General features: G+C 43.6%; 1 protein-coding gene across 4 annotated transcripts in view; it reads right to left on the bottom strand.

Moving 5' to 3' along the window:
• The window catches only part of LOC140409077 (probable E3 ubiquitin-protein ligase HERC1), a 701,933-nt gene that overhangs the window by 201,623 nt on the left and 475,997 nt on the right, over positions 1–24,313 (bottom strand). For all 4 annotated transcript variants that reach the window (XM_072497165.1, XM_072497164.1, XM_072497166.1 and 1 more), the window contains 4 exons: positions 23,186–23,310; positions 20,989–21,110; positions 15,810–16,016; positions 7,828–7,958 (listed from right to left, as the gene is read on the bottom strand). In XM_072497165.1, the coding sequence (XP_072353266.1) occupies positions 7,828–7,958; positions 15,810–16,016; positions 20,989–21,110; positions 23,186–23,310 (585 nt within the window). The remainder of the gene's footprint in view (positions 1–7,827; positions 7,959–15,809; positions 16,017–20,988; positions 21,111–23,185; positions 23,311–24,313) is intronic.

The following is a 24,313-nucleotide window of genomic DNA, read 5'->3' as shown; positions in this document are numbered from 1 at the left end:
ATGGGTATTGGTCTGCCCCTTAATCCTAAGGGACAGAAGGCCAGTTTAGCCACGTATATGGGGGAACCTTTGAAGATTATGGGGACCACCACGACCCCGGTTTGGACCGGTGTCATGGGCAGGTATTGGCTCCAGAAGATCCGACTGGACGAACTGAAATCTTTAAATTAGGGATCGGTGAATTGTACGAGGTTATGGGTGGCACAGTAGCACAGTGGTTAGCATTGTTGCTTCACAACGCCAGGGTTCCGGGTTCGATTCCCGCTTGGGTTGTCTGTGCGGAGTCTGCACATTCTCCCGTGTCTGTGTGGGTTTCCTCCGGGTGCTCTGGCTTCCTCCCACAAGTCCCGAAAAACGTGCTGTTAGGTGAATTGGACATTCTGAATTCTCCCTCTGTGTACCCGAACAGGCGCCGGAGTGAGGAAACTAGGGGATTTTCACAGTAACTTCATTGCAGTGTTAATGTAAGCCTACCTGTGACACTAATAAAGATTATTATGATTATTTCTATGAACAAATACCCCGAAGATGGCCTCGGTAAAATTAAAGGAGCGAAGGCAAAGATCTATGTGGATCCTGACGGCTGACCAAAATATTTCAGGGCTCGACCAGTCCCATAGTCTTTGCTTGTGAGGGTGGAGATGGAAATCAAGCAGTTGGAAAGTCTCGAGATAATCCGGCCAGTACAGTTAGTGGAGTAGGACACTTAAGTCCTGATCCTCGTACGACTATGAGTGGAGTATTGCCCACTGCTGTCCATAAGCTACCGGGGTCGTGATGGTCCCCATAATCTTCAAAGGTTCTCCCGTGTGCGTGGCTAGTTCATGGCTGCGCCAGTGGCCCCTGTCCTCAAGCCCGACAAGTCAATCCGTCTTTGCAGAGAATACAAATTTACAGTCAACAAAGACTCGACACCTGGATTGGTACCCCATTCCGCATATAGAGGATCTGTATATCAAATTGGCAGGTGCTCAAACCTTCACGAAACTGGATATAAGCATGACTACCTCCAGCTCGAACTAGATGAAATACCCAGTAATTAACACCCATAAGGGCCTGTATGAATATAAATGGCTGTCATTTGGAGTCTCATTGGCATGTGCCATCTTTCAGCATGTCATGAAAAATATTCTCTAAGGGCTGCTTAAGTGGCAGTATATCTCGATGATATATTAATCACAGGTTCCACTGAATAGGAGCACCTAGCGAATTTGGAGGTTGTCTTGAGGTGATTTTCCAATGCAGGCGTACGTCTCAAAGAGAGAGAAACATGTAGGCAAAGTTATCTACCTTGGTACCGGGTAGATAAGAAAGGCGTACACCCAGTGGATGATAAAGTCAAGGCCATCAAGGTGATGCAGACACCGTGAAATACAAAACAGTTGAAATTTTTTTTAAGGCCTGATAAATTACTATGGGAAATTCACCCCAAATTTGGTCACCTTGTTGTTACCCCTGCACGTTACTGAAAAAACATCAAAGATAGCCAAGGCAAGCACCACAGGTTGATGCCTTTACAAATATAAAATAGCAACTGCAGTCCTCGAATATACTGGTAAATTATGACCGCAGAAAATAACAAATACTGACGTGTGATGCCTCTCCATATGGAGTGATTGCAGTCCTCTCTCATCGATGGGACGATAGCACGGAGAGTTCCAATGCTCATGGCTCCAGGACCCTGATGGACACGGAGTGGCATTATTCATCGATCGAAAAGGAAGGGTTGGCTGTTATTTTTAGCGTGAAAAAGTTCTGCCAGTGTCTTTGGCCGGCATTTTGTAATCATAACAGACCAAAAGCCTCTGCTGGATCTTTTCAAAGAAGATAAAGCAATTTCCCCCCCATCGTCTCAGTTCGGATCCAATGTTGGATATTGATACTGACAGCCGAGGAATACTCCCTCGATCACTGCCCTGCAGTGCGTATTGTCAGCATGGATGCTCCGAGTCACCTTCCGCTACCCACTGATGCTAGAAGAAATCATCATGACTTTAAAAATTCTAGATACCTTGTCAGTATCTGTGAAATAGATCAGAGCTTCAACTCAGAAGACCCCACATTGTCGAAGTTATGCCATATAAGACCATAAGACATAGGAGCAGAATTCTTCTACTCGGCCCATCGAGTCTGCTCCGCCATTCAATCATGGTTGATATTTTTATCATCCCCACTCTCCTACCTTCTCCCCATAACCCCTGATCCCCTTATTAATCAAGAACCTATCTATCTCTGTCTTAAAGACACTCAGTGATTTGGCCTCCACAGCCTTCTGCGGCAAAGAGTTCCACAGATTCACCACCCTCTGGCTGAAGAAATTCCTCCACATCGCGGTTTTAAAGGATCGCCCCTTTAGTCTGAGATTGTGTCCTCTGGTTCTAGTTTTTCTTACAAGTGGAAACATCCTCTCCACGTCCATTCTATCCAGGCCTCGCAGTATCCTATAAGTTTCAATAAGATCCCCCTCATCCTTCTAAACTCCAATGAGTACAGATCCCAAGTCCTCAACCATTCCTCATACGACAAGCTCGTCATTCCAGGGATCATTCTTGTTAACCTCCTCTGGACCCTTTCCAAGGCCAGCACATCCTTCCTTAGATATGGGGCCCAAAACTGCTCACAATACTCCAAATTAGGTCTGACCAGAGCCTTATACAGCCTCAGAAGTACATCCCTGGACTTGTATTCTAGCCCTCTTGATATGAATGCTAACATTGCATTTGCCTTCTTAACTGCCGACTAAACCTGCACATTAATCTTAAGAGAATCGTGAACAAGGACTCCCGAGTCCCTTTGTGCTTCTGATTTCCTAAGCATTTCCCCATTTAGAAAATAGTCTATGCCTAAATTTCTCCTTCCAAAGTGCATAACCTCACACTTTTCCACATTGTCGTCTTGAGGTGATTTTCAGTGACGAGATCAGAGGGCACCCCATGGACGAAATGAAGCCCATTCGCATTAAAAAAAAAGACAAGAACTAAGTGTTGAATATGGTATTATCCTGTGGGGATCCCAGGTAGTCATCCAATGCCCAATTCTGATGGGAGTTACAAAATGGTCATCCTGGGGTATCCCAGATGAAGATGCTTGTGAGGAGCTCTATGTTTGGTGGCCCGGACCTGATGCAGATAACAAGGACTTGGTGAAGCAATGCTTCTTGTGCCAGGAGGCCTAGAGGCTCCCATCTTTGGCCTCCTTACACTCATGAGAATGGCCAGAAAGACCATGGGTAGGGGCGCATGCTGACTTCGCTGGTCTGTTCTTAGGATCAACATTCCTCATTATGGTTGTCGCCCATTCTAACATCTCACATAGCAATAGAAAACTCTGGCAAAGTTTTGCACCCACAGCATACCAGAGTTCCTCTTTTCCGATAATTCTACTGACTTTCACAGTGGGGAGTTCGAGGCATTCTTCAAGTCGAACGGCATCAAGCACATCCGTACGGCGCCTTACCACCTGTTATCCAATGGTCTGGCAGAGTGGGTGATAGAGTCATTTAAGAATGGAATGAAGAAAAAGCACGAGGGTTCCATGGACACAAGGCTGGATCGATTTCACCGAACCACACCTCACACCACTGGCGGAATTATAGATAGGATGACGACTGCGCACCAGACCGAGCCTACAATTTCCCAATTTGGTGGGGAAGGTGGAGTCCAAGCAGGAGAGCCAAAATAGGAATTACGATGCCAGGTGGTCGGGGAGAACATTCAAAACAGGAGATCCGTATATGAAACTTCGGGGACAGCTCTAGTTAGATCCCTGGAGTTGTGGTGGAGAAGGCAGGACGTGTCTCCTAAAATGTCATGGCCCAAGGAAAGATTGTGAAAAAGCACCTGGACCACTGGAGGGGTAGTGAACCCACTCCAGTGGCAATGATGTCCCCAACATCAGTCGCACCCACCTCCAGCACAGGGTCTCAGCCTTCCCTAGGATCACACCCCCTGATAGCGAAGGCTCGGGATCCGAGATGGAGGCTGAGAAGACCGGTTTGCCACCGGAGGCGAGCACCAAGGATGATCCCCTTCCATGACACTTAGGCACTTGCCAAGAAAGTGGTCCCCAGTCCACTTCATGACCCCTAATCCGGCTCCACCTGCCACAGACTCATGGCCTCGTGTCAAAAGGTGGAAGAGGTCCCTTCGCCAAGGGAGTGAAGGGGATCAAACAGATTTGAGGGGGGAGAGATGTCATAACCTTCACGAAGTCCAGCGGGGATTGCTGATTGATCTCCCGGTAGAATACAATTTCCTGGCGTTGAGCAGACGGAGGCCCATTCAATAGGGGCTCACCAGCAGGCCTTAAATATCGACCCCCAGACTCCCACCGGAGGTTTCCGATAGTCCCGGGCTGGGACATTCATTTTGTATGCCACGGCTGCAGCTTTATTTGTGATGAAAAATAAACCTGCTGTGTCTTTTAGCCTGTGCCTCCTGAAATTATTACACCAACTGTATTTTCCTTTCCATGTTTCTTTTCAACTTACTGCCTTTGGTCTGGTCTTGAGAATTCACCTGACATACATTATAAATGCACTTTTTATAGTTTCATCACATTCTCTCTCTCCCTTGTCATCCAAGAAGCCCTGGCTTTGATTCCCTTATCCTTATTGTAATGTAATTAGACTGCACCTGAAATGCCACCTCCTTAAAGATCACCCATTGCTCCATTAGTTTTCCCCCATCAATCATGGTTTAATTTTATTCTGGCTTGATCCTGTCATAGCCCACTGAAATCGGCTCTCTTCCAATTTAGAAGTTCAACTTTAGATTGTTCCTTGCTCTTCTCCATTGCTCTTACACCTTATTATACAATGTTCACCATTACCCAAATGTTCCCCCATGTACACTTGGTTCACCTCATTCCCCAACATCAGATCCAGCAATGCTCCTTCCCTAGTTGGACCATGAACATACTGGTCAAGGAGGTTCTCCTAAACACATTTCTGAAAATCTTCCCCCTCCTTAAACTTTCCTCTAACATAATAGTAGTTGTGCGCAAATTCGAAGATTTCATATTCCGGTATCAAATCCAAATGAATTTAGACAAAAATGGGATAATCAAGCACAGTAAGTCCTGATTTGTTAAAGATATATCATGTTTGGCATATTTGAAAGTTCGGTCTGAAGGGATAATGATTGCAGAATACTCAACAACCTTTGATCTTGAATATCTCCTTTCAATATACAATATTAGGCTCTGCATGCTCTCCTTACCCAGGGTGTCTGAGCTGTAGTTTGTTTGTACTTTACTGCCATGCCTCCAAAACCTGAATGACCTTGTTGTGGCACATGAATCAGAATTATATACAGGAGCAGGCATATACCTCTGTTCGTTCGGCTATACATCCCAGAGATTAGTTAGCTTTGCTTGTTGGTGCTGCATATTGCTCTGTTAACTACCACTAACAGCCCAAAATCGTATGTTGTGTTCTGGAGCCATTTACTTTATACCTCACTGATATAAATCAGCTTTTCTGGATAGCTAGAGATGAGATAGACAAAAGATTTAACTGAGAAATCATTAAGAGTAATTGACTAAATCATATTAACCAGGAGAGTGAGGAACGCTGACTAGCTGGGAACTAATCATGTAAGACTCTAAATTTTCACATTTTGCAGGTTGCTCGAGATTGGCCAGAGAATCCAAGGCCAGTGACCATAAGACATAGGAGCAGAATTAGTCCACTCGGCCCATAGAGTTTGCTCCGCCATTCAATCATAGCTGATATTTTCTCATCCCCATTCTCCTGCCTTCTCCCCATAACCCCTAATCCCCTTATTAATCAAGAACCTATCCAACTCTGTCTGAAAGACACTCAATGATTTGGCCTCCATAGCCTTCTGCGGTAAAGACAGATTCACCACCCTCTGGCTGAAGAAATTCCTCCTCATCTCAGTTTTAAAAGATCGTCCCTTTAGTCTGAGATGGTGTCCTCTGGTTCTAGTTTTTCCTTCAAGTGGAAACATCTTCTCCACGTCCACTCTATCCAGGCCTCGCAGTATCAACAGACTCCATTGTATGCAGATGCCTTCCCAGGCCTGGACAGGTCCATTTCCATGGTAACAGTCAGTCAGGGTCAAAATGACTTTTCGAAAACTGTGTTAATCTAATTAATGTTAGAGGCATAATTGGCAAGCCAGGGTATGGAAAATTACACCAAAACATTTATCTCTTTTTTGTGAGGGCCACGAAGAATCCAGCACGAGTTTCAAGGATACAAGAAATAACATTTATTTACAATAACATATATATACATAACAGCAGCAACCTCACTTGCTGCTTACTCCCTCCTGCTAGTTCCAAACTGGCCAGCTTTATTTATACAGGGATTCTGCATCTGATTTCTCTGCCCCCCTCATTGGGGAATCTCATACTCCCACAGGATTGTGGGATTGTCATTAGTCCCCAGCCAATGGTAAGCAGGCAGGTTATAACACTCTTAAATTGACAGACAGACAGTTTGGTCGAATTGAGTGAATTATACATTAGTTGAAGCCAATCACGGCATAAAGAAGGCAAAACTTTAAGACAATTAACTTTTTAAAAATCACTTGTCGGGATGGAAAAATCCATTCCCGAATCAATCTATCACTTTCTGAAACCTATGACTTTGCTGCTTGCCTTTGCTAAATTGCCATTTTTCTTTTGTTTAAATCAATCCGTAATTTGTACTGTGTATCATAGATTTGAAGAATTACCACAATCTGTAATTGTACTTGAAACTCAACCACTGTATTCACTAAAGACAATCAATCTGACCTATGTTGGTATTGTAACCAAGAGTTAACCAGTAGACATGAAAGCTGACAATAAAGTTCAACAAAATTTTGCCAAAAAACACAGCCTGAATTTCTGTTATTTGGCAACTAAGAATGGATAACGCACATCCAGGGTTCCGAATAGACACAGAGATCCATCACTCAACATGTATTTTTCTTCCTTACTCTGTTAACCTGCATTTGTCTACATCAGCCCAATTTTTTCAGCTTAATCTGATTTCATTATATTTTGTTTACGTTAAGGAACTCCTTCCCTCAAACAGTTGCAGAATTTAACACTGGGAAAGGAGAAGGGCGGAGGAGGAGAGGGACGGAGGAGGGAGGGAAAGAGGTGGAGGAGGAGGGAGGGAAAGAGGTGGAGGAGGAGAGGGGCGAAAGAGGAGAGGGGTGGAGGAGGGGAGAGAGGGGTGGAGGAGGGAAGAGGTGGGGAAGGGAAGAGAGAGAGGGTGGAAGGGAGGTGACAGAGGGCCGGATGAGAGGAGACAGAGGGCTGGAGGAGAGGAGACAGAAGGCCGGAGGAAAAGAGGCAGAAGGGTAGAGGTGGAGAGAGGGAAGGAGGAGGAGATAAAGGGGCACAGGAGGAGATAAAGGGCATAGGAGGAGATAAAGGGCAGAGGAGGGGATTAAGGGACAGAGGAGGAGATAAAGGGGCAGAGGAGGAGATAAAGGGGCAGAGGAGGAGATAAAGGGGCAGAGGAGGAGATAAAGGGGCAGAGGAGGAGATAAAGGGGCAGAGGTAGATGAAGGGGAGAGGAGTAGGAGGGAGAGGTGGAGAAGGGAGAAGGTGATGAATGAGGTGGTGGGCAGTACGTGATGAAGTGGAGATGGTGTTGGGGCAGGCATCCATGATGAGTGACGGAGGTGGGGCAGCCCATGATAAATGAGGGGCTGGGAGAGAAGGATCGAGAAGTAGGGCGAAAGGGAGAACAGAAATAGTTTACACAAGTACGACTAACCATGAGGGTGATCGTGACATTTGGATGATTTCCCAAGCCTTTGATATTTTTCTTGTGTGAACTTTTTTGAGGAACATATGGTTTACCTGAAATGAATCAAGTATCACAGGCTCTTCTGGATTATGAGGCTCTCTTGTCGTAAGTAAAATTTTCCCATCAGAGTATCCAACTGCAATCGGTTTGTCTTCACTGTACCAGGCAATGCACTGAACAGCAACTGATAACAATTGAGACATTTATTGGGTTACAGCCTCAAAAGTACAACGCATACAACCAAACTAGACAATTTAAACTATTAAAGCATTGACAACTGAATTACTGACATAATTGAATATGCGTAAATGTTACTTATTCTTGGGGAGGGAATTGTGAGTACTTGGTGTTAAACAGTGTTCTAGTTATCAGAATTATTTGATAAATAATGAAAACCAGTAATCTGCCCTGAACATATTTTACAGTGTGAATACTTGAACTTAGTTTGGAAGGAAAATTGACATTTTTTTGTTCAATTATGGTGATCTGAATATCTAACACCAAATTAAACCAACACCAAATCAAGACCACATGCCACTGAAAACCTTAATTTTCTTCTCCCACTTCTGAGAGTGTAAATCAATACAATTGAGAGGATGGATACATGGCCCATTTCCAGGATTCTGAAATGCAATCAACTTCTGGCTGTTAAAATGACAGGTTCGTTTTCATTCTTGTATGAAGTATTTTAGATTGAAAACATACCACCTGGGAATGACAGATTTTAGTTTTAGATTTATTGTCATGTGTATCGAGGTACAGTGAAATGTATTGTTCTGTGAACAGTCCAGGACGTGAAAATGCTTCAGATTGCTACACTAAGTAATCTCCCTGCACGATTAAAATGCTATGAAGTCTTCTAAACTTGAAGACTAAAGAGGAGAAGGAAGGTTGTTGGCCAACGACAGGTGAGAGAGAACAGCAGCAGTCAGCTGTAGGTGAAGGAACTATCCAACGAACAGAGTATACTGGCAAAGGATGTCAGAGTGCCAGTGTCTGAGGAGATTGCATCTCTTCAGAGAGACAGTCACATCACTGTATGACACATTGGTTCGGGAGATTGCCTCAAATTGTGCTGGTGGCCATCCAATGCTTGAAGCATTGAAGGTCAGCGTTGACGAATATTTTCACCCTGGGTCCTCCTAGATATCATCTGGAGGCCTTTGTGGGGATATCAGAACCAATGACTGATCATTGTATAAAGGTTTTCATAGATGCAATGTTCAGGCATGCCCGTGTGTTCATTTCATTTAGCGATGACAATGCCAACCAAGCAGACAGTCAAGAGGCTTTACTAACATTGCAGGATTTCCAAAAGTGAAAGGGTCATAGAATAATTGAAGTGCCATTGAGACAGTGAGGGGAACATGTTAATAAAAAAGATTACTAGTCCATGAATGTGCAGCTTGTATGTGACCACATGCAAAGGATAATGGAGGCGTGCCCATGCTAACCTGGAAGCAGACATGCCCAATACTTAGACACTCCCAGGTGCCAGGGGTGTTCTGTGGACTAGAGCCTTTAGATGGTTGGCTTCTCTGTGACAAAAGATATCCTCTGATCCCAGACCGAAATCTACACAGAGCTGGAGAGGAGGTACAATGAGAGCCACGTTTTCACCAGGACCATCACTAAGCAGACTATTGATACTCAAAATACGACTTTGAAGTTTGGACTGACCAGGTGGTGCTCTTCAATACTTTCCCACTTGAATCTGACTTGGTGGTGGTATTCTGTGCCTTGTACAACCTGATGCTCCAGAGAGGGAAGATCAAATGAAACAAACTTAAGTCCTCTAATAAGGAGTTGCAGGATAATGAGGAGCATGAATTATGCTAGCCAGCTCCGCAAACCAAAGGGCAGGATGCTTTGGACGCTGGGAGACGAGATGTTCACTAATAATGTGAAGGTTTAACTAGCCACCTGTAATTTGATTGTAGGGACCATCTTGGCCCCTCTCCCCTTCTGTTGGTATCCCCCATTTATCAACAGCAGGGTCGCCTCTGCATGTGTCTATGTAATGGTGGCAAATGAGGTCAGAGAGGCCCAATATAAACTCCCATAAAAGCCCATTAATCCAAAGAAAACCCAGCACATCATACACATTAAATACTAATGCAGTTGAAGTCTCAAGTGCAAAACAAAATTAATCAAGAAATTTCATACCTAACAAAACTGAGCAATCACCCTTGTGAACTAATGATGTTAATTAGATGTTTTTCTTCAATCTTTTCCGCGTGCTACGGTATGGTGCTTCCCTCTCACGGCCAGCTGTGCTGGAGGCAAGCTGCTGATTCTTACGCCCCTTTGCAGAGGATGATCTTGGTGAGCATCCTTTGTTCGCTTGAGGACGTGAGGGCACCGGCCTGGTGTAAGTCTCCTGCAGTGTCAGGAGGCTTATCTGTCGCTGTGACATTCTGAGGCATTTCTATCAGTGGCACAGAGGCTGTCACCTTGAAAAACGCCTTATGAGGTGCCCCCCAATGTCAACAGCACCTGCTCATCCACGGCCGTGCAATTTATTTGGCCCTCCCTGATTTCTGGAGCGGAACCAGGACCTGGGAGTAACTTCTGCCACCTTGTGCCCCTTTCACCTTGGCTCTGAGCCCTGGAGCCCAGATTCAAGGTGATGGGATACAAATCAGATTGCGTACTCAGTACCCCATTAGTGAGCTGCTGGGTTTGGTCCTCCATGACAATCAAAAGTCTTTCGATGGAGGAATCCATGCATTCTGAAGAGTGGGTGATCGCTGCGATCATGTTCTGGATGGACTCCTCCACTCTCTGTGCCAGTGCTTGCAGCCCCTTTGAAACCAAACCCATGTACCTTGCACTGCATGTCTAGCATCTGCTGCGAACGTATAACTCCAGAGGCTCATCATCAGCCTGGGGTTCAGCGTATTGATTGTCTCCAGCAAGTGTGAGAGGTCTGCTCTACCTTAGTCTCTGACATATGCTTGTGACCGTGAGTTGCTTGCACCAGTGTGAGAATCAGAGTCAACTCACACGTACCAATCAAGGTCTGTGTATCTGCGCTGGTGCTAGGTGAAGAGCAAGGATGTGCAATTGCATCCTCTGAGGCTTCCTCTTAGAGGTTAACAGAAGTCCCTCCAGGCTGGTGTCTGCAGCTGCTGATGTTCCACCTGTGGGGAAAACAGAGTATGAAAGGCACGGCACCATCATCATTTGAGATGACTTCAAAGTGACTTAATTCCTAAAAACACACACCGGCACCACTTGGAGATGATAACAAAGGTTTAAACCTCAGCCCCTTCAGTATTGAAACACACATTCCTTCCTAAATTCTGCACGTTTCCATAGTCCAAACCCATCAATGCTATCTCCCTGCTACCTTCCCCAGTTTTCCCCGGAACCCCCCATCCACTCAGCATTGCAGGAGAAAGCAATGCATATCACCACCCCAGGGCCATTTTACTGTCTGCGTTACATATTAACGATTTGGACGTGAATGTGGGGACGCGTTTGGCGAATTTGCAGATGACACAAAGATTGGCCGAGTGGTGGACAGTGTAGAGATTAGCTACAATCTCCAGAATGATATAGATGGATTGGTGGAGTGGGCGATAAAGCGCAGATGGAATTTAACACAGTTATTGGGAGTACACAATAAATGGTAATTTACTAAGAGGGGTATATAAAGTGAGAGATCTTGGCGTACAAGTACACAGGTCCCTAAAGACAGCAGTTCAAATAGACAAGGTTGTTAAGAAAGCATTTGGCAGAGGTTTGGAACATAAAAGTAAGGATATAATGTTGGAATTGTATAAAACACTGGCGAGGCTACAACGGAGTATTGTGTGCAGTTCTGGTCACCACATTACAGGAAGGATGTAATTAATTGCTTTGGAGAGAGTGCAGAGGAGGTTACAAGAATGATGCCAAGACTAGAAAGGTGTAGCGCCGAGGAAAGATTGGATAGGTTGGGGTTATTTTCTTTGGAACAAAGAAGGCTGAGGGGTGACTTAATTGAGGTGTACAAACTTTGGAGGGGAAAACACAGAGTGGACAGGATAACATTTTTCCCTTGGTGGATAATTCTAGAACCAGGGGACATAGATTCAAGATACGTGGCAGAAGGTGTAGAGGGGAAATGAGGAAAAACTGTTTTACGCAGAGGGTAGTGGCTGTCTGGAATTTGCTGCCCAAGTTGGTGGTGGAGGTAGAGACCATAAACTCTTTTAAAAAGTACCTGGACTTGCACTATAAGTGCTCTAAGCAACAAGGCTGTGGACTGGGCGCAGGAATGTGGGGTTAGAAAGGGCATTTGTGGGTCCTTGGGCTGGCATGGACAAGTTAGGTTGAATGGCCTCCTTCTGTGCTGTAACCTTTCTGTGATTCTATTCGATCTTCCAACCTCGCCTTGCCAATGCTGCAACTCCACTGGTTCACTGCCAACTCCAGCTCTTCCTCCTCCAGAGGAGTGAATATTAACAAGTTGGGTTGACCACCTCTGCTCCTAGCCTTCTCTCAAGGCATTCGGCATGCTTGGTTTCATTGGTCAGAACATTGAATACAGGAGTTGGGACGTCTTGTTGAAGTTGTACAAGACATTGGTACGGCCACACTTGGAATACTGTGTGCAGTTCTGGTCACCCTATTATAGGAAGGATATTATTAAACTGGAAAGAGTGCAGAAAAGATTTACTAGGATGTTGCCGGGACTTGATGGTTTGAGTTATAAGGAGAGGCTGGATAGACTGGGACTTTTTTCCCTGGAGCGTAGGAGGCTTAGGGGTGATCTTATAGAGGTCTATAAAATAATGAGGGGCATAGATAAGGTAGATAGTCAACATCTTTTCCCAAAGGTAGGGGAGTCTAAAACTAGAGGGCATAGGTTTAAGGTGAGAGGGGAGAGATTCAGAAGGGCCCAGAGGGGCAATTTCTTTACTCAGAGGGTAGTGAGTGTCTGGAATGGGCTGCCAGAGGTAGTAGTAGAGGCGGGTACAATTGTGTCTTTTAAAAAACATTTAGATAGTTACATGGGTAAGATGGGTATAGAGGGTTATGGGCCAAGTGCGGGCAACTGGGACTAGCTTAATGGTAAAAACTGGGCGGCATGGACTGGTTGGGCCGAAGGGCCTGTTTCCATGCTGTAAACTTCTATGATTCTATGATTCTAAGCACTATGTGCACTTTGCTCCTGCAAATACGATGGGACATTGTAATTAACCTGCTGCGGAAAAATGTTGTTTTCAATTGTGTGCCCAACATGTCCTTTGCTGGCGGCTAACAACTCTCAAAGATCCTTGCTAACTAACAGGTGTTGTACCGCCAACCCCTCCCCACCACATATTGCAAAAATGCTCCATTGCCATGCGGAGTGGCATGTCTGTTTTGTGCCATTTTGTGCACTTGGTCAAGACACTAGACAATCTTACGTTTCACACACATCACACCCTCCCATATAAGCCCACCTGCAAAATGGTTGCAAACTTACCCTGCCAGATGATAAGAGGTTAATGTATCTTTTTACAGCACTGCAGCCATATCCTGTGGATAACCTCCCGCTGCTCATTACCTCCATGACTTTTCTCCAGCCAGCTTTGGTCTGGCTGGGAGATCTTCTCTTCCTGTCAGCAGGCATGAGGACCTCCCGCCGATCAATCACAGCCTGGAGAAGGACTCACGGGGAGTAATTATCAAACCAGGGAGACCTCTGATCTGGGGCTCCTCCACAGCTGGTACCTCCATTCACTCCGCCACATAGTGGTCTCACAACATCTGTGGAGAAAGTTGAAGGGCAAAATTTGAATCTTTTTCTAAACTCATGTTATTCATAATGGGACAGTTCACTCAAATGTTTTTCATCCCTGACAACAATCTTGAATAATACACTGCCTTCACAATAATCACAAAAATATAAGAACAAGTTCTTACCTGTTGTTGCTTCATAGTTCAATTGATTTACAAGTCTTCTTGCTCCAAACTACTGCTTCAAGACCACTAAATACTGTGCAGTTAACCTAAATCAGGCTGCTTTTAAATGGGTGGTTGCGATTGACTTCCGGTTCATGGTCTGATCCGTCACTCTGGACGGCCTGCATTGGAGTCCCGGTGTGGTACGCTTGCCACCCTTCTCATGGTTGCTGACCAGTGTCCCACCAGGCAGCTGCTATTTGCCTGATGGATGGTTTATTCGGTACCTTTAAAAGTTGGGGGGTGGGAGCTGGTGAACCGTCTTCCCTGCTGAAAAGTGTAAAATTCATCCCTTTATTTTATTGAGGGTTGTTTTTTTAAAAGAGGCTTTTTAGAGTTAGCCTTAATCAGGTTTGCTTTAGTTTCACACTTGATTATCATATAAAAGTCCTCAGAGGTTGAACATTTTATACAATATTTATAAGAAGGAACTTGAAGGTGTGGCGTACATTATATAAAATTATAGTAACTATAAAATATATTGCATGTACAGCAAATCGTGCAAAATAGGCAGAAACAATGTGATATCACAGCTCAATGTCTCAAAAAAGTTAGTTTGAAAAATGGTAGTGTAAAAAATATTATTCAGTGAACTGTCGAAACCACATTGGAGGAGTAGAGGCATGTGAAACATGCATTTAGCTGACTGCTGTATGGTTCAAGGAAGCAGAAAACTAGATATTATGGAATATCCTCTGCAAGGAAGATGTTGAATGTCAACTCAGAGTAGTATCATGAGAATGTCGCTTTAAGAAATGTTTGGCTGTTCATGTTACTGCAGTGATGTCAGAGTGTGGGTCGAGCTGAGCTCTGGTTCTGCTTTTTAGGTTCAATGAGAAAAGCTTGGGCGTGTCTGTCTTTTTTGTCGTTTTTCAGTGTGTTGCAGCTGAAGTCAGCCAAAGCAGCTGTACTGTTAATCTCTCTGCTATGAAGGACTATCTCTTGATCATTTTGTGAATTCAGAAATTTAAATGTTTTCAGTATTGAATGTAAACTCTGATGTGCTTCTGTTTAAAGGTTGTTAAGTCTTTTGGATGTTAAAAGGACAGCTTAAAGGATTACTTAGTGTTGTATTCTTTGGGGGTTATCTTTGAATTAATGGTTGCAAAGATATTCACTGTTTGTTTTAAAAAGTTTAACTTGAGTTCATAGGATAAACATTGATTTGTTTATAAAAATACTTTTCCATTTCTGCTGTACCACACCTCTAGGGTGGGCCGTGTGCTCCCCATACCACCATTTATTAAAAGTTGGTGGTCAGGTGAACTCCATGATACACTTTGGGGTTCTCTAAACCCTGACCCATAACAGTAGTGCTACTAATGCTGAACTAATGAAGAAGAGTTCAAGCATATTAGAATGATATGCCACACATGGAGACTATTCAGCCCACTGTGCCTTTGAAGTTCCATTCTCCTACTCTTTCTCTGTAGGCCTGCAGTTGTTTCACTTCAAGTATTTATCCCATTCCCTTTAGAAAGTCACTACTGAACCTGCTTCCTAGGCCTTGCCGATAGCATATTCTAGATCCCAGCAACTGGTTTGTGTTGAAACATTTTTTTACTTATTATCTCTGTCCTTTTTTGCCAATCTAATATTCTGACATCATCCATATATCCAAGGAGAACTGGAAAACGGCAGCCAGAGCGCCTAAAATGTTCACCCGAACTTCCTTTATCGACCTAGAATGTATTCCACCCAGGCAAGGCGATTTTCCAACTCTGAGGTCCATCAAGTTTTTCAGTATTTTTGTATTATCTATGTTCAATCCAACAGAGCTACCCTGCCCCGTCAGCCCTCTCCCCACCTTTATTGCTACACTGGTAGCATCCATGTACAAGGCTTGAAGATAAATTTACTGCAAGAAATTATGGGATGTCTCTCAACTGGAAATACCTCGTGGAAGGCCAAGCTAAAATTGTGGGCTTTATAAGGTAACACCTGGAGCAAATGCAACCAAATAAATAATCAGGAAATATTTGCTGAGAACTGCTGAGACCTTTGTCACAACTATCGTAGTGCAACATTTTTTTGAAATGTCAGTACTATGCCATGAAGCGATAGGATGTAGGTTGAGGTTGCCATCATTTGAACATACCGTCTTTTCTCTGACAATGCACTAGTTCAATCGTGTCAGAAACAGATGTTTCTGTAACTTCAATGCAGCCAATTGATCCATCCAGTCGACCCACTAATAGAAACTCAGCTTGTCTGCTATTCCCTTTGCTTAAAAATGGTGTTTGGACATCCGCCCAGGTTAAAGTAGTTACCCAGGAAGGCTGAATCTTCACATGGATTTGATTCCCTTTGGAAGAAAAAAAATGTTTGTTAACTTGCAGAAAGCGATACAACATACAGGAGGCAGGCAGGGGACAAAGGGAGACCTCGAGGAATAGAGAACATAAGGAACAAGTCAGGCACAGCAGATGCAAACACAGTGGCCAGAATTCCAGACAACAGCGAAGCAGTGTTGGCACCATTGACCTTGATGATAGCTGCCACTAAGATCCAGGAATCTCTGCATATGCACTTTCCATTTCTTAATAATACCATTTTGAATCTCGCTCCAAGGAAAGTGAACTCCAGCTGTGCAGCAATAGTGATATCATCAAGTAGGGTAAGCAGCCAATTATATTGAAATATTCTCAAAGACTGCAAACCAGGAGTAAGAATGCACTGAATTTCACTTTTCATTAAATGTTCAAGTTAACAAAATAAATTATTGGGACATACAGATGGGATTAAGCAGAAGCTGAAATGATTGAAATAAATATTTTAAAATGTGAACTTTTAAAATGTGATAATGTTGACATTCCATAAGTGTAGAATTAGCTTTTCCGGGCCAATAAGGCTGTTCAGCAATAATTATGAACTCAGCTTGTCATTACAAACACTACACCTCATTCAACAAGACAACATTTTCGAAGGTTATTCCAGAGAGTGATGGTGCGAGAGTGGAGGTTCTAGTCAGTTCAGGAAAATTGCAGAATTATTGACAGCAATGCCCAGATATGGCATTTCTCTGCACTTCAGTTTCAGCAAAGTAATAACAGTGAATTATGACAATTACTACTGCTAAATCTGGACAAATTTGACTAAATAATAGAGAAGTATCCACAGACAGAGATGCACACATGATCAAACTTCAAAGATTTGGTACACTAGTGCAGGGAGCGGTTTCTCAGCAAGTAGGATGGAATGTAAAGGATGCATGATATTTAAAAGGGCAAACAAAGAACATAAGAAATAGAAAAAGGTAAAGTCCATTTGGCCCCTTGAGCCTGCTCTAACATTCAATACGATAATGGCTGATCTTTTGCCTCAAAGCCTTTTTCTCACCTGCCTCCTATCTGACTGGATTCTCTGAGGGACCAAAAATCTGTCTTTTGCAGTCTTAACTATTCTCAACAGAGCATCTCAACACTATGGGACTGGGAATTCCAAAGATTGACAACCCTTTGGGTGAAGAAAAAGACATGTTGGTCAAAGCTTTTCACCTTGCATTCATCAGGACAAATGGAAGAATGTCAAATTTCAAACAGTCCCAACAATTTATATTACGGAAAGATGGTGCTGATTAGTTGGGAAGTTGGCTATGATTGGCCGAGCCATGGAGAGGGCAACAAATAACTAAAGGCTCCCCAAGTTCCCAGGTAATTCAAAAAGGACACAAGACTTGAACATCAACCTGTTGTTTTCAGAGAGCAGGTCCTTTACACTTCTAGCAAGCATACATAAGCTAGGTTATGAGCTCAAATGATTAACTTAAACTAGTCGTTCGTGTAGCTACCAGCACACTCCGGATTTTTCAGCAAGTGTTGTCCAATCGCAGAATAACATCTTAGAGTAGACGTGTTGTTTTGGGTTTTACAAGCGCAGGCAGGTTGAGTATAATCTCCATTTCTGCCTATTATGAACAACCAAAGAAACATGCTGTTTGATTCGATCAGCCAATTGTTAGGACTTACGGCCTATATATCTGGCACTGAACCGACAAGCTTATAAATAGGGCCCTTACCATTTGCTGATGCAGAAATAGAGCACATCAAAGCTATTCTGCAGGACAATGGCTGTCCTGATCAGATCATGGTCGCTGTGTAACATGTTAAGTGGGTCGAAAGCTCTCACTTTCAGACCTGAGAAGATCTTAGTCTCCTTCAAATTACCCTGGAAAGGCAAAGTATTTCTCGCAGTATTCTTGGTATTCCTCTCTATATTACCTCCTGGTTCGCAACACCTGCCAAGTCAGTTTAAACTTCACCCAATAACACTAGCAAATCGCCTCAGCTGTATTTATGTCGGACCCATATAGGTCCCATTTTCCCCAGAGCTGATCCCAATGTCTATAGAATCTAAAGCCGGCGCCAATCGTCCTATTTCTATACTCATCTGCATGTGGTATGAGGAGTAATCTGGAGATTACTACTTTTGAACTCTTGCTTGCTAATTTCCTGCCGAGCTCCCTAAATTCTGACTGCAGGACATCCCTCTTTTTCTCTATGTCGTTGGTAACGGTGTGGACTACGGCCTCTAGTTCCTGAAGATTCGCCAATTCTTTTTTCTGCTGTTATTAATTACCTTAAATTCTTCTGTCCCACTCGTCATAAGGAGGAAATCACAAGTAGGCAAATAATCTTTATTCTTACACCCTTTCCTTGCTTCTATGCTTATAGAAATGTACTTCCAGCAAAACTGGTCAGTATCTACCAGAAAAGAACACTTGGATTAAAAAATCCTATGGCTTCCTGTTAAACAGAAAAAACGTTTCAGAACACCCAACATACAAGGAAACTCTGAGTATAACAGCGGTGCTTCGTGAAGGTGTAATGACCGTATCCCCATGCCAGCTTGTATATGGTATTTGAGGTTAACTGTGACACGGAATAATACATGTCCAATCACCTTTAAATATTTAAGTTTTCATTCAGGCAGATGAGAGAGGATCATATACCATCCACTTGATAAGAATCTAGTGTTTAGTTTCAGAATGTTTGGTCAGTAATTCCTAAAATATGAAGCAAAATCTATATTATTTTAAAAAGTAAATTCCATTTTCCACTTCTCTGTGTCTAACAATGAATAAGCATTAAGGTTTTCAAATAAATATTCATTCGCAGTGAAGAATATTTTTAAACTAAATCAATTTTCCACCTACCTGCTTTTTATCAATAGCTTTCATCTTGGCAAACGGTGACAATCTTACTGTTCAGAAAGAGACATTCTCATGCTGTATGCCTGGCAGACCCAGCAACTTGTTTCCGCATGGTTAGAACACACCTGGAGTACCATGCACAGTTCTACTCTTTATATTATAAAAAATATAATATAATTATAAAATTATATTACAAAAATGGTTTAGGAAAATATCAGAACTGAGAGAGTCAGGCTATTTTCTTTAGAGAACAGAAAATTGAGAGTGAGTTGATAGAGGTCTTTAAGATCTTTGAGAGGGTTTGCTAGGGCAGATGCTGAAAATATGGGGCTGGATTCTACGCCGGCGGCATTTTCCGTTTTGCCGGTGCCCGGGTGTTTCCCGACGGCGTAGGGCTGCCCCACAATGGGAAACCCATGAGAATTCCGCCGGCGGGTAGGGGCAGAAAAGTGGTGGGGCAGAGAATTCAGCCCATGTTTTCCACTTGCAGATGAGACAGACTAGGAGCTATTATCATAAGATAACCATTAATCCATTGAGAGGGTGGTTACAGTGTGGAACCAGCTACAAGGAGAAGCTGAGGCAACCATCCATAGAACACAGAACATTACAGCGCAGTACAGGCCCTTTGGCCCTCGATGTTGCGCCGACCTGTGAAGCCACTCTGAAGCCCATCTACACTATTCCTTTATCGTCCATATGTCTATCCAATGACCATTTGAATGCCCTTAGTGTTGGCGAGTCCACTACAGTTGCAGGCAGGGCATCCCACACCCTTACTACTCTCTGAATAAAGAACCTACCTCTGACATCTGTCTTATATCTATCTCCCCTCAATTTAAAGCTATGTCCCCTCGTGCTAGACATCACCATCCGAGGAAAAAGGCTCTCACTGTCCACCCTATCCAATCCTCTGATCATCTTGTATGCCTCAATTAAGTCACCTCTTAACCTTCTTCTCTCTAACGAAAACAGCCTCAAGTCCCTCAGCCTTTCCTCATAAGATCTTCCCTCCATACCAGGCAACATTCTGGTAAATCTCTGCACCCTTTCCAATGCTTCCACATCCTTCCTATAATGCGGCGACCAGAACTGCACACAATACTCCAAATGCGGCCGCACCAGAGTTTTGTACAGCTGCAACATGACCTCATAGCTCCGAAACTCAATCCCTCTACCAATAAAAGCTAACACACCGTACGCCTTCTTAACAACACTCTCAACCTGGGTGGCAACTTTCAGGGATCTATGTACATGGACACCGAGATCTCTCTGCTCATCCACACTGCCAAGAATCTTACCATTAGCCCAGTACTCTGTCTTCCTGTTATTCCTTGCAAAATGAATCACATCACACTTTTCTGCATTAAACTCCATTTGCAACCTCTCAGTCCAACGCTGCAGCTTATCTATGTCCCTCTGTAACATGTAACATCCTTCTGCACTGTCCACAACTCCACCGACTTTAGTGTCATCTGCAAATTTACTCACCCATCCTTCTACCCTCCAGGTCATTTATAAAAATGACAAACAGCAGTGGCCCCAAAACAGATCCCTGTGGTACACCACTAGTAACTGGACTCCAGTCTGAACATTTCCCATCAACCACCACTCTTTGTCTTCTTCCAGCTAGCCAATTTCTGATCCAAACTGCTAAATCACCCTGAATCCCATGCCTCTGTCTTTTCTGCAGTAGCCTACTGTGGGGAACCTTATCAAATGCTTTACTGAAATCCATATACACCACATCAACTGCTTTACCCTCAACCACCTGTTTGGTCACCTTCTCAAAGAACTCAATAAGGTTTGCGAGGCATGACCTACCCTTCCGAGATACATTTAAGGGGAAGTTAGATAAATACACAAAGGAGTAAGCAATCAAAGGATGTGTTGATGGGGTTAGTTGAAAAATGGTGGGAAGAGCCTTCATGTGTCACATAAACACTAGCCTAGACTTGTTGTACTGAATTGGCTGTTTCTGTGCATTCGCTACTTCTGATTGCTGTGCAATCAATTTGCCGTTTAGACATTTTGACACATTAACACACAGCAATGTAATGAAAATTATGTTCCAAAATAAGGAGGCAGTGTATGCAATGGATCATATTTATTATCGTTTTCTTACCGTCCACTAGATATATGTTGATTATTCTGTCTTGCGAAACTGCCAAGAATCCACCACTTGTACTCCAGCGTACAGGAGACAAATTGACATCACCTGTAGGCGTACTCTTATCTGAGTCCTCACTGACAGGATCATAAAAAGGGCAATAAAAGGAGATTTCACAATGATGACCAAAATTGCATTGTTTGTTCTCTGCTAAATATATAAATACAACTGCACAGCCCAGATAATTACGGGGAGGATACGGGAAGGCTGTTTTGAGAATGGGCTTCCCTCAGTGCCTGCCAAATTGAAAAATGGTGTCGCTATTTTTTTCCCGAGCATGTGGAGAGGAAGAGATATTGTGGGGACGGTTGCGAGACATTCTGAACAAAAAACACAAGGGAGAAAGTTCAGGTCAGTGAGAGCTTGTGGCCAGAGGGTGGAGGTGTCTTTTTTATTCGTTCATGGGCTGTGGGCATTGCTGGGTGGCCACCATTTATTGCCCCTCCCTGAGGGCAATTAAGAGTCAACCAGATTGCTGTGGATCTGGAGCCACATGTAGGCCAGACCAGGTAAGCACAACAGATTTCTTTCCCTAAAGGACGTTAGTGAACCAGATGGGTTCTGACAATCGACATTGGTTTCACGCTCATCTTTAGACTTTTAATTCCAGGTTTTTATTGAATTCAAATGTCACCAACTGTCGTGGCAGGATTCGAACCCAGGTCCCCAGAGCATGACTTTGGGTCTGGATTATTAGTCCAGCAACAATATCACTACGCCACTGCCTCCCCCTCGTATACAGGTTGCTTTTGGGTGATGGGGATAGGCAGATAAACTTGATCCAGCAGAGAAGTGAAAAGGCATTCGGAAGACACTTAAAGCAGGATGCAGCAGTTCTCAGCTCCCGCTTGCTGGTGAATTTCCCAAGGCCCAAGAAGTCCGACTGGTCAGGGCAAAATTTAAAATAGAAATTATTTTGGGGGAATGCAACCTCGTTATAATACATAAATCGCTTATAGCAAGTTGGTTGCCTACCGGTCCCCCACCTGCCTCAATTAAAACCAGAAGTTGAGTTTGAAATGCTCAATATTATTACATTCCACTTGACCCAAACTCACCCATTGCTGAAATTCCCACCCATGAGTCAGTTTGGCTTGATGATAGCATCAAAACTCACTCCAGGACTGCAACTGTAATCTAAGTTGATACTTCTGTGCAGTACTGATGGAGTACTGCACGGTCTCAAGCGTGGGTCATACAAACGAGACATTAGGACGTGATTTAATGAAAGCTTTTGAAGTGGCGGGTTTTGTTGGGAGTTTCCTGGAGCTATGCCGACGAATTCCCCACCACTATCCAACAACACTTGGGACGCAAACTTCCCAAAATGGACAAAGTCCCCAAGCGAGCTGCCGAGAAACACATGGCTATCCAACGCAACCCCCTTTGAATAAGGGGTCTAAACGGGGAATGTGAGCCCCGTTTTTTACAATGGGGATCTCCACTCGTTGGAATTTCCCATTGTAGCGAGAGATCGGCATGCTATTTCCAAAAAGAATATCTGACCTGCCCTGCCCCGCCCCCCCTCCCCCCTAATCCCACAACACCCACGGTGGGCAACTCCGGCCCAATTGCGCACACACGCAAAAAATGCCACCTTGGCACCGCCAACCTGGCAGTGCCACCTGGACACTTTGCCACCAACTACAACAATAAAATACTGATGCTGGAAATTTGAAATAAGAATCCAAGAAATTTTCAGCAGGTCTGGCACCACATACAGGGAAAGAAACAAGTTAACTTTTCAGGTCAATGATCTTTCTTCAGACGTGGACCAGATCACTGGTTAAAAACAAGATGAGGAAATCAGGAAGGATTAATGGTGCCATTTCTGGAAGCTTTACTTTGGGGAAACTGGAGTCAGTGGTGAAGGAACATCAGTATGTCTATTACCAAAACTGCCATAAGTAGTCTTGGTGCCTTGGCATACAAACATATGAACAAGGAACAGGAGTAGGCCATTCAGCCGCTCGAGCCTATTCTGTGGGTTTGAAATATAATTGTCGGTGAATCTATTCTGGAGTGTTCTACAGTTTTCAGGACATACACCAACTGCCAAACTTCGACATGTCTCGCACATGCATTTGCCAAAATATTAACAAAGTATGCATCACAAGATCAAGATATGTTTGTAAAACCCATGTAAACATACCAAACTTTAAAGCAAATCGTTTGCATTAAAGAAACTGTGTTTTTTGTTAAAGTCCACAGGCGAATGGTTCCATCCAGGGCACTTGTGGCTAGCAAACCCTTGATTGACCAGGAAGAACTTACGACCTGTTATTGAAATCAAAATAGACAGAGATTAGGTACTTTTCATTAGTCGAAGAGCATAATTAATACCACTGTCCATTTGTGACTCACTAAGGAGGTTACGGATAGTATTAGAATGTAAAAGGCTTATAATGTTGCAAAGAATAGTAGAAAGTCTGAGGATTGGGTGTATTTTCGAAACCATCAAAGAGTCACTAAAAAGTGATAAAAATAAAATATGAGAGCAAATTAGTCAAGAATACAAAAACAGGATGGAACAGTCCCAAGCATATTGGAAATTAGCAAATGTAACACCATTATTCAAGAAAGAAGGGAGACAGAAAGCAGGAAGAATTCCGAGATATAGAGGTAGGTTAAGCAAATGGGCAACAAAATGGCTAATGGAGTGTAATGTGGGGAAGTCTGACGTTATTCACTTTCGCCATAATAGAAAGGCAGAATATTTTTTAAAAGGGGTGAAACTTGTAAATGTTGGTGTTCAGAGAGCCTTGGTACATTTACAAGGAAATACAGGAAGTTAGCATAGAGACATAGAAAATATGAGGTGTAGGTCATTTCCAGCTCTGCCATTCAATGTGATAGTGGCTGATCCGCTATCTCAACACCTTATTCCCACACTCACCTGGAGCATGTAGAAATCTATCTATTTCCTCCTTAAATATACTCAGTCACTTGCCTCCTCAGCCTTCAGTGGTCCAGAATTCCACTGGTTCACCATCCTCTAGGTGAAGAAGTTTCTCCCTCATCTTTGTCCCAGATGGCCTACCCTGTATCCTGAGACTTTAACCCCCTTGTCCTAGAAATCTTAGCCAGGGGAAACATCAGCCTTGCATCCAATCTGTCCAGCCTTGTCAGAATACTATGCGTTTCAATGAGGTCCCGTCTCATTCTTCTAAATTCCAGTGAATACAGGCCTAGTCGATCCAATTTCACTTTATATGACAATCCTGCCATCCCGGGAGTCAATCTGGTGAACCTTCACTGCACTCACTCTTCAGCAAGTATA

Source organism: Scyliorhinus torazame, chromosome 3, assembly GCF_047496885.1.
Source record: "Scyliorhinus torazame isolate Kashiwa2021f chromosome 3, sScyTor2.1, whole genome shotgun sequence".
Taxonomy (NCBI): domain Eukaryota; kingdom Metazoa; phylum Chordata; class Chondrichthyes; order Carcharhiniformes; family Scyliorhinidae; genus Scyliorhinus; species Scyliorhinus torazame.
Note: the sequence above shows the minus strand (reverse complement) of the source record. Positions and strands in the feature narration are given on the sequence as shown.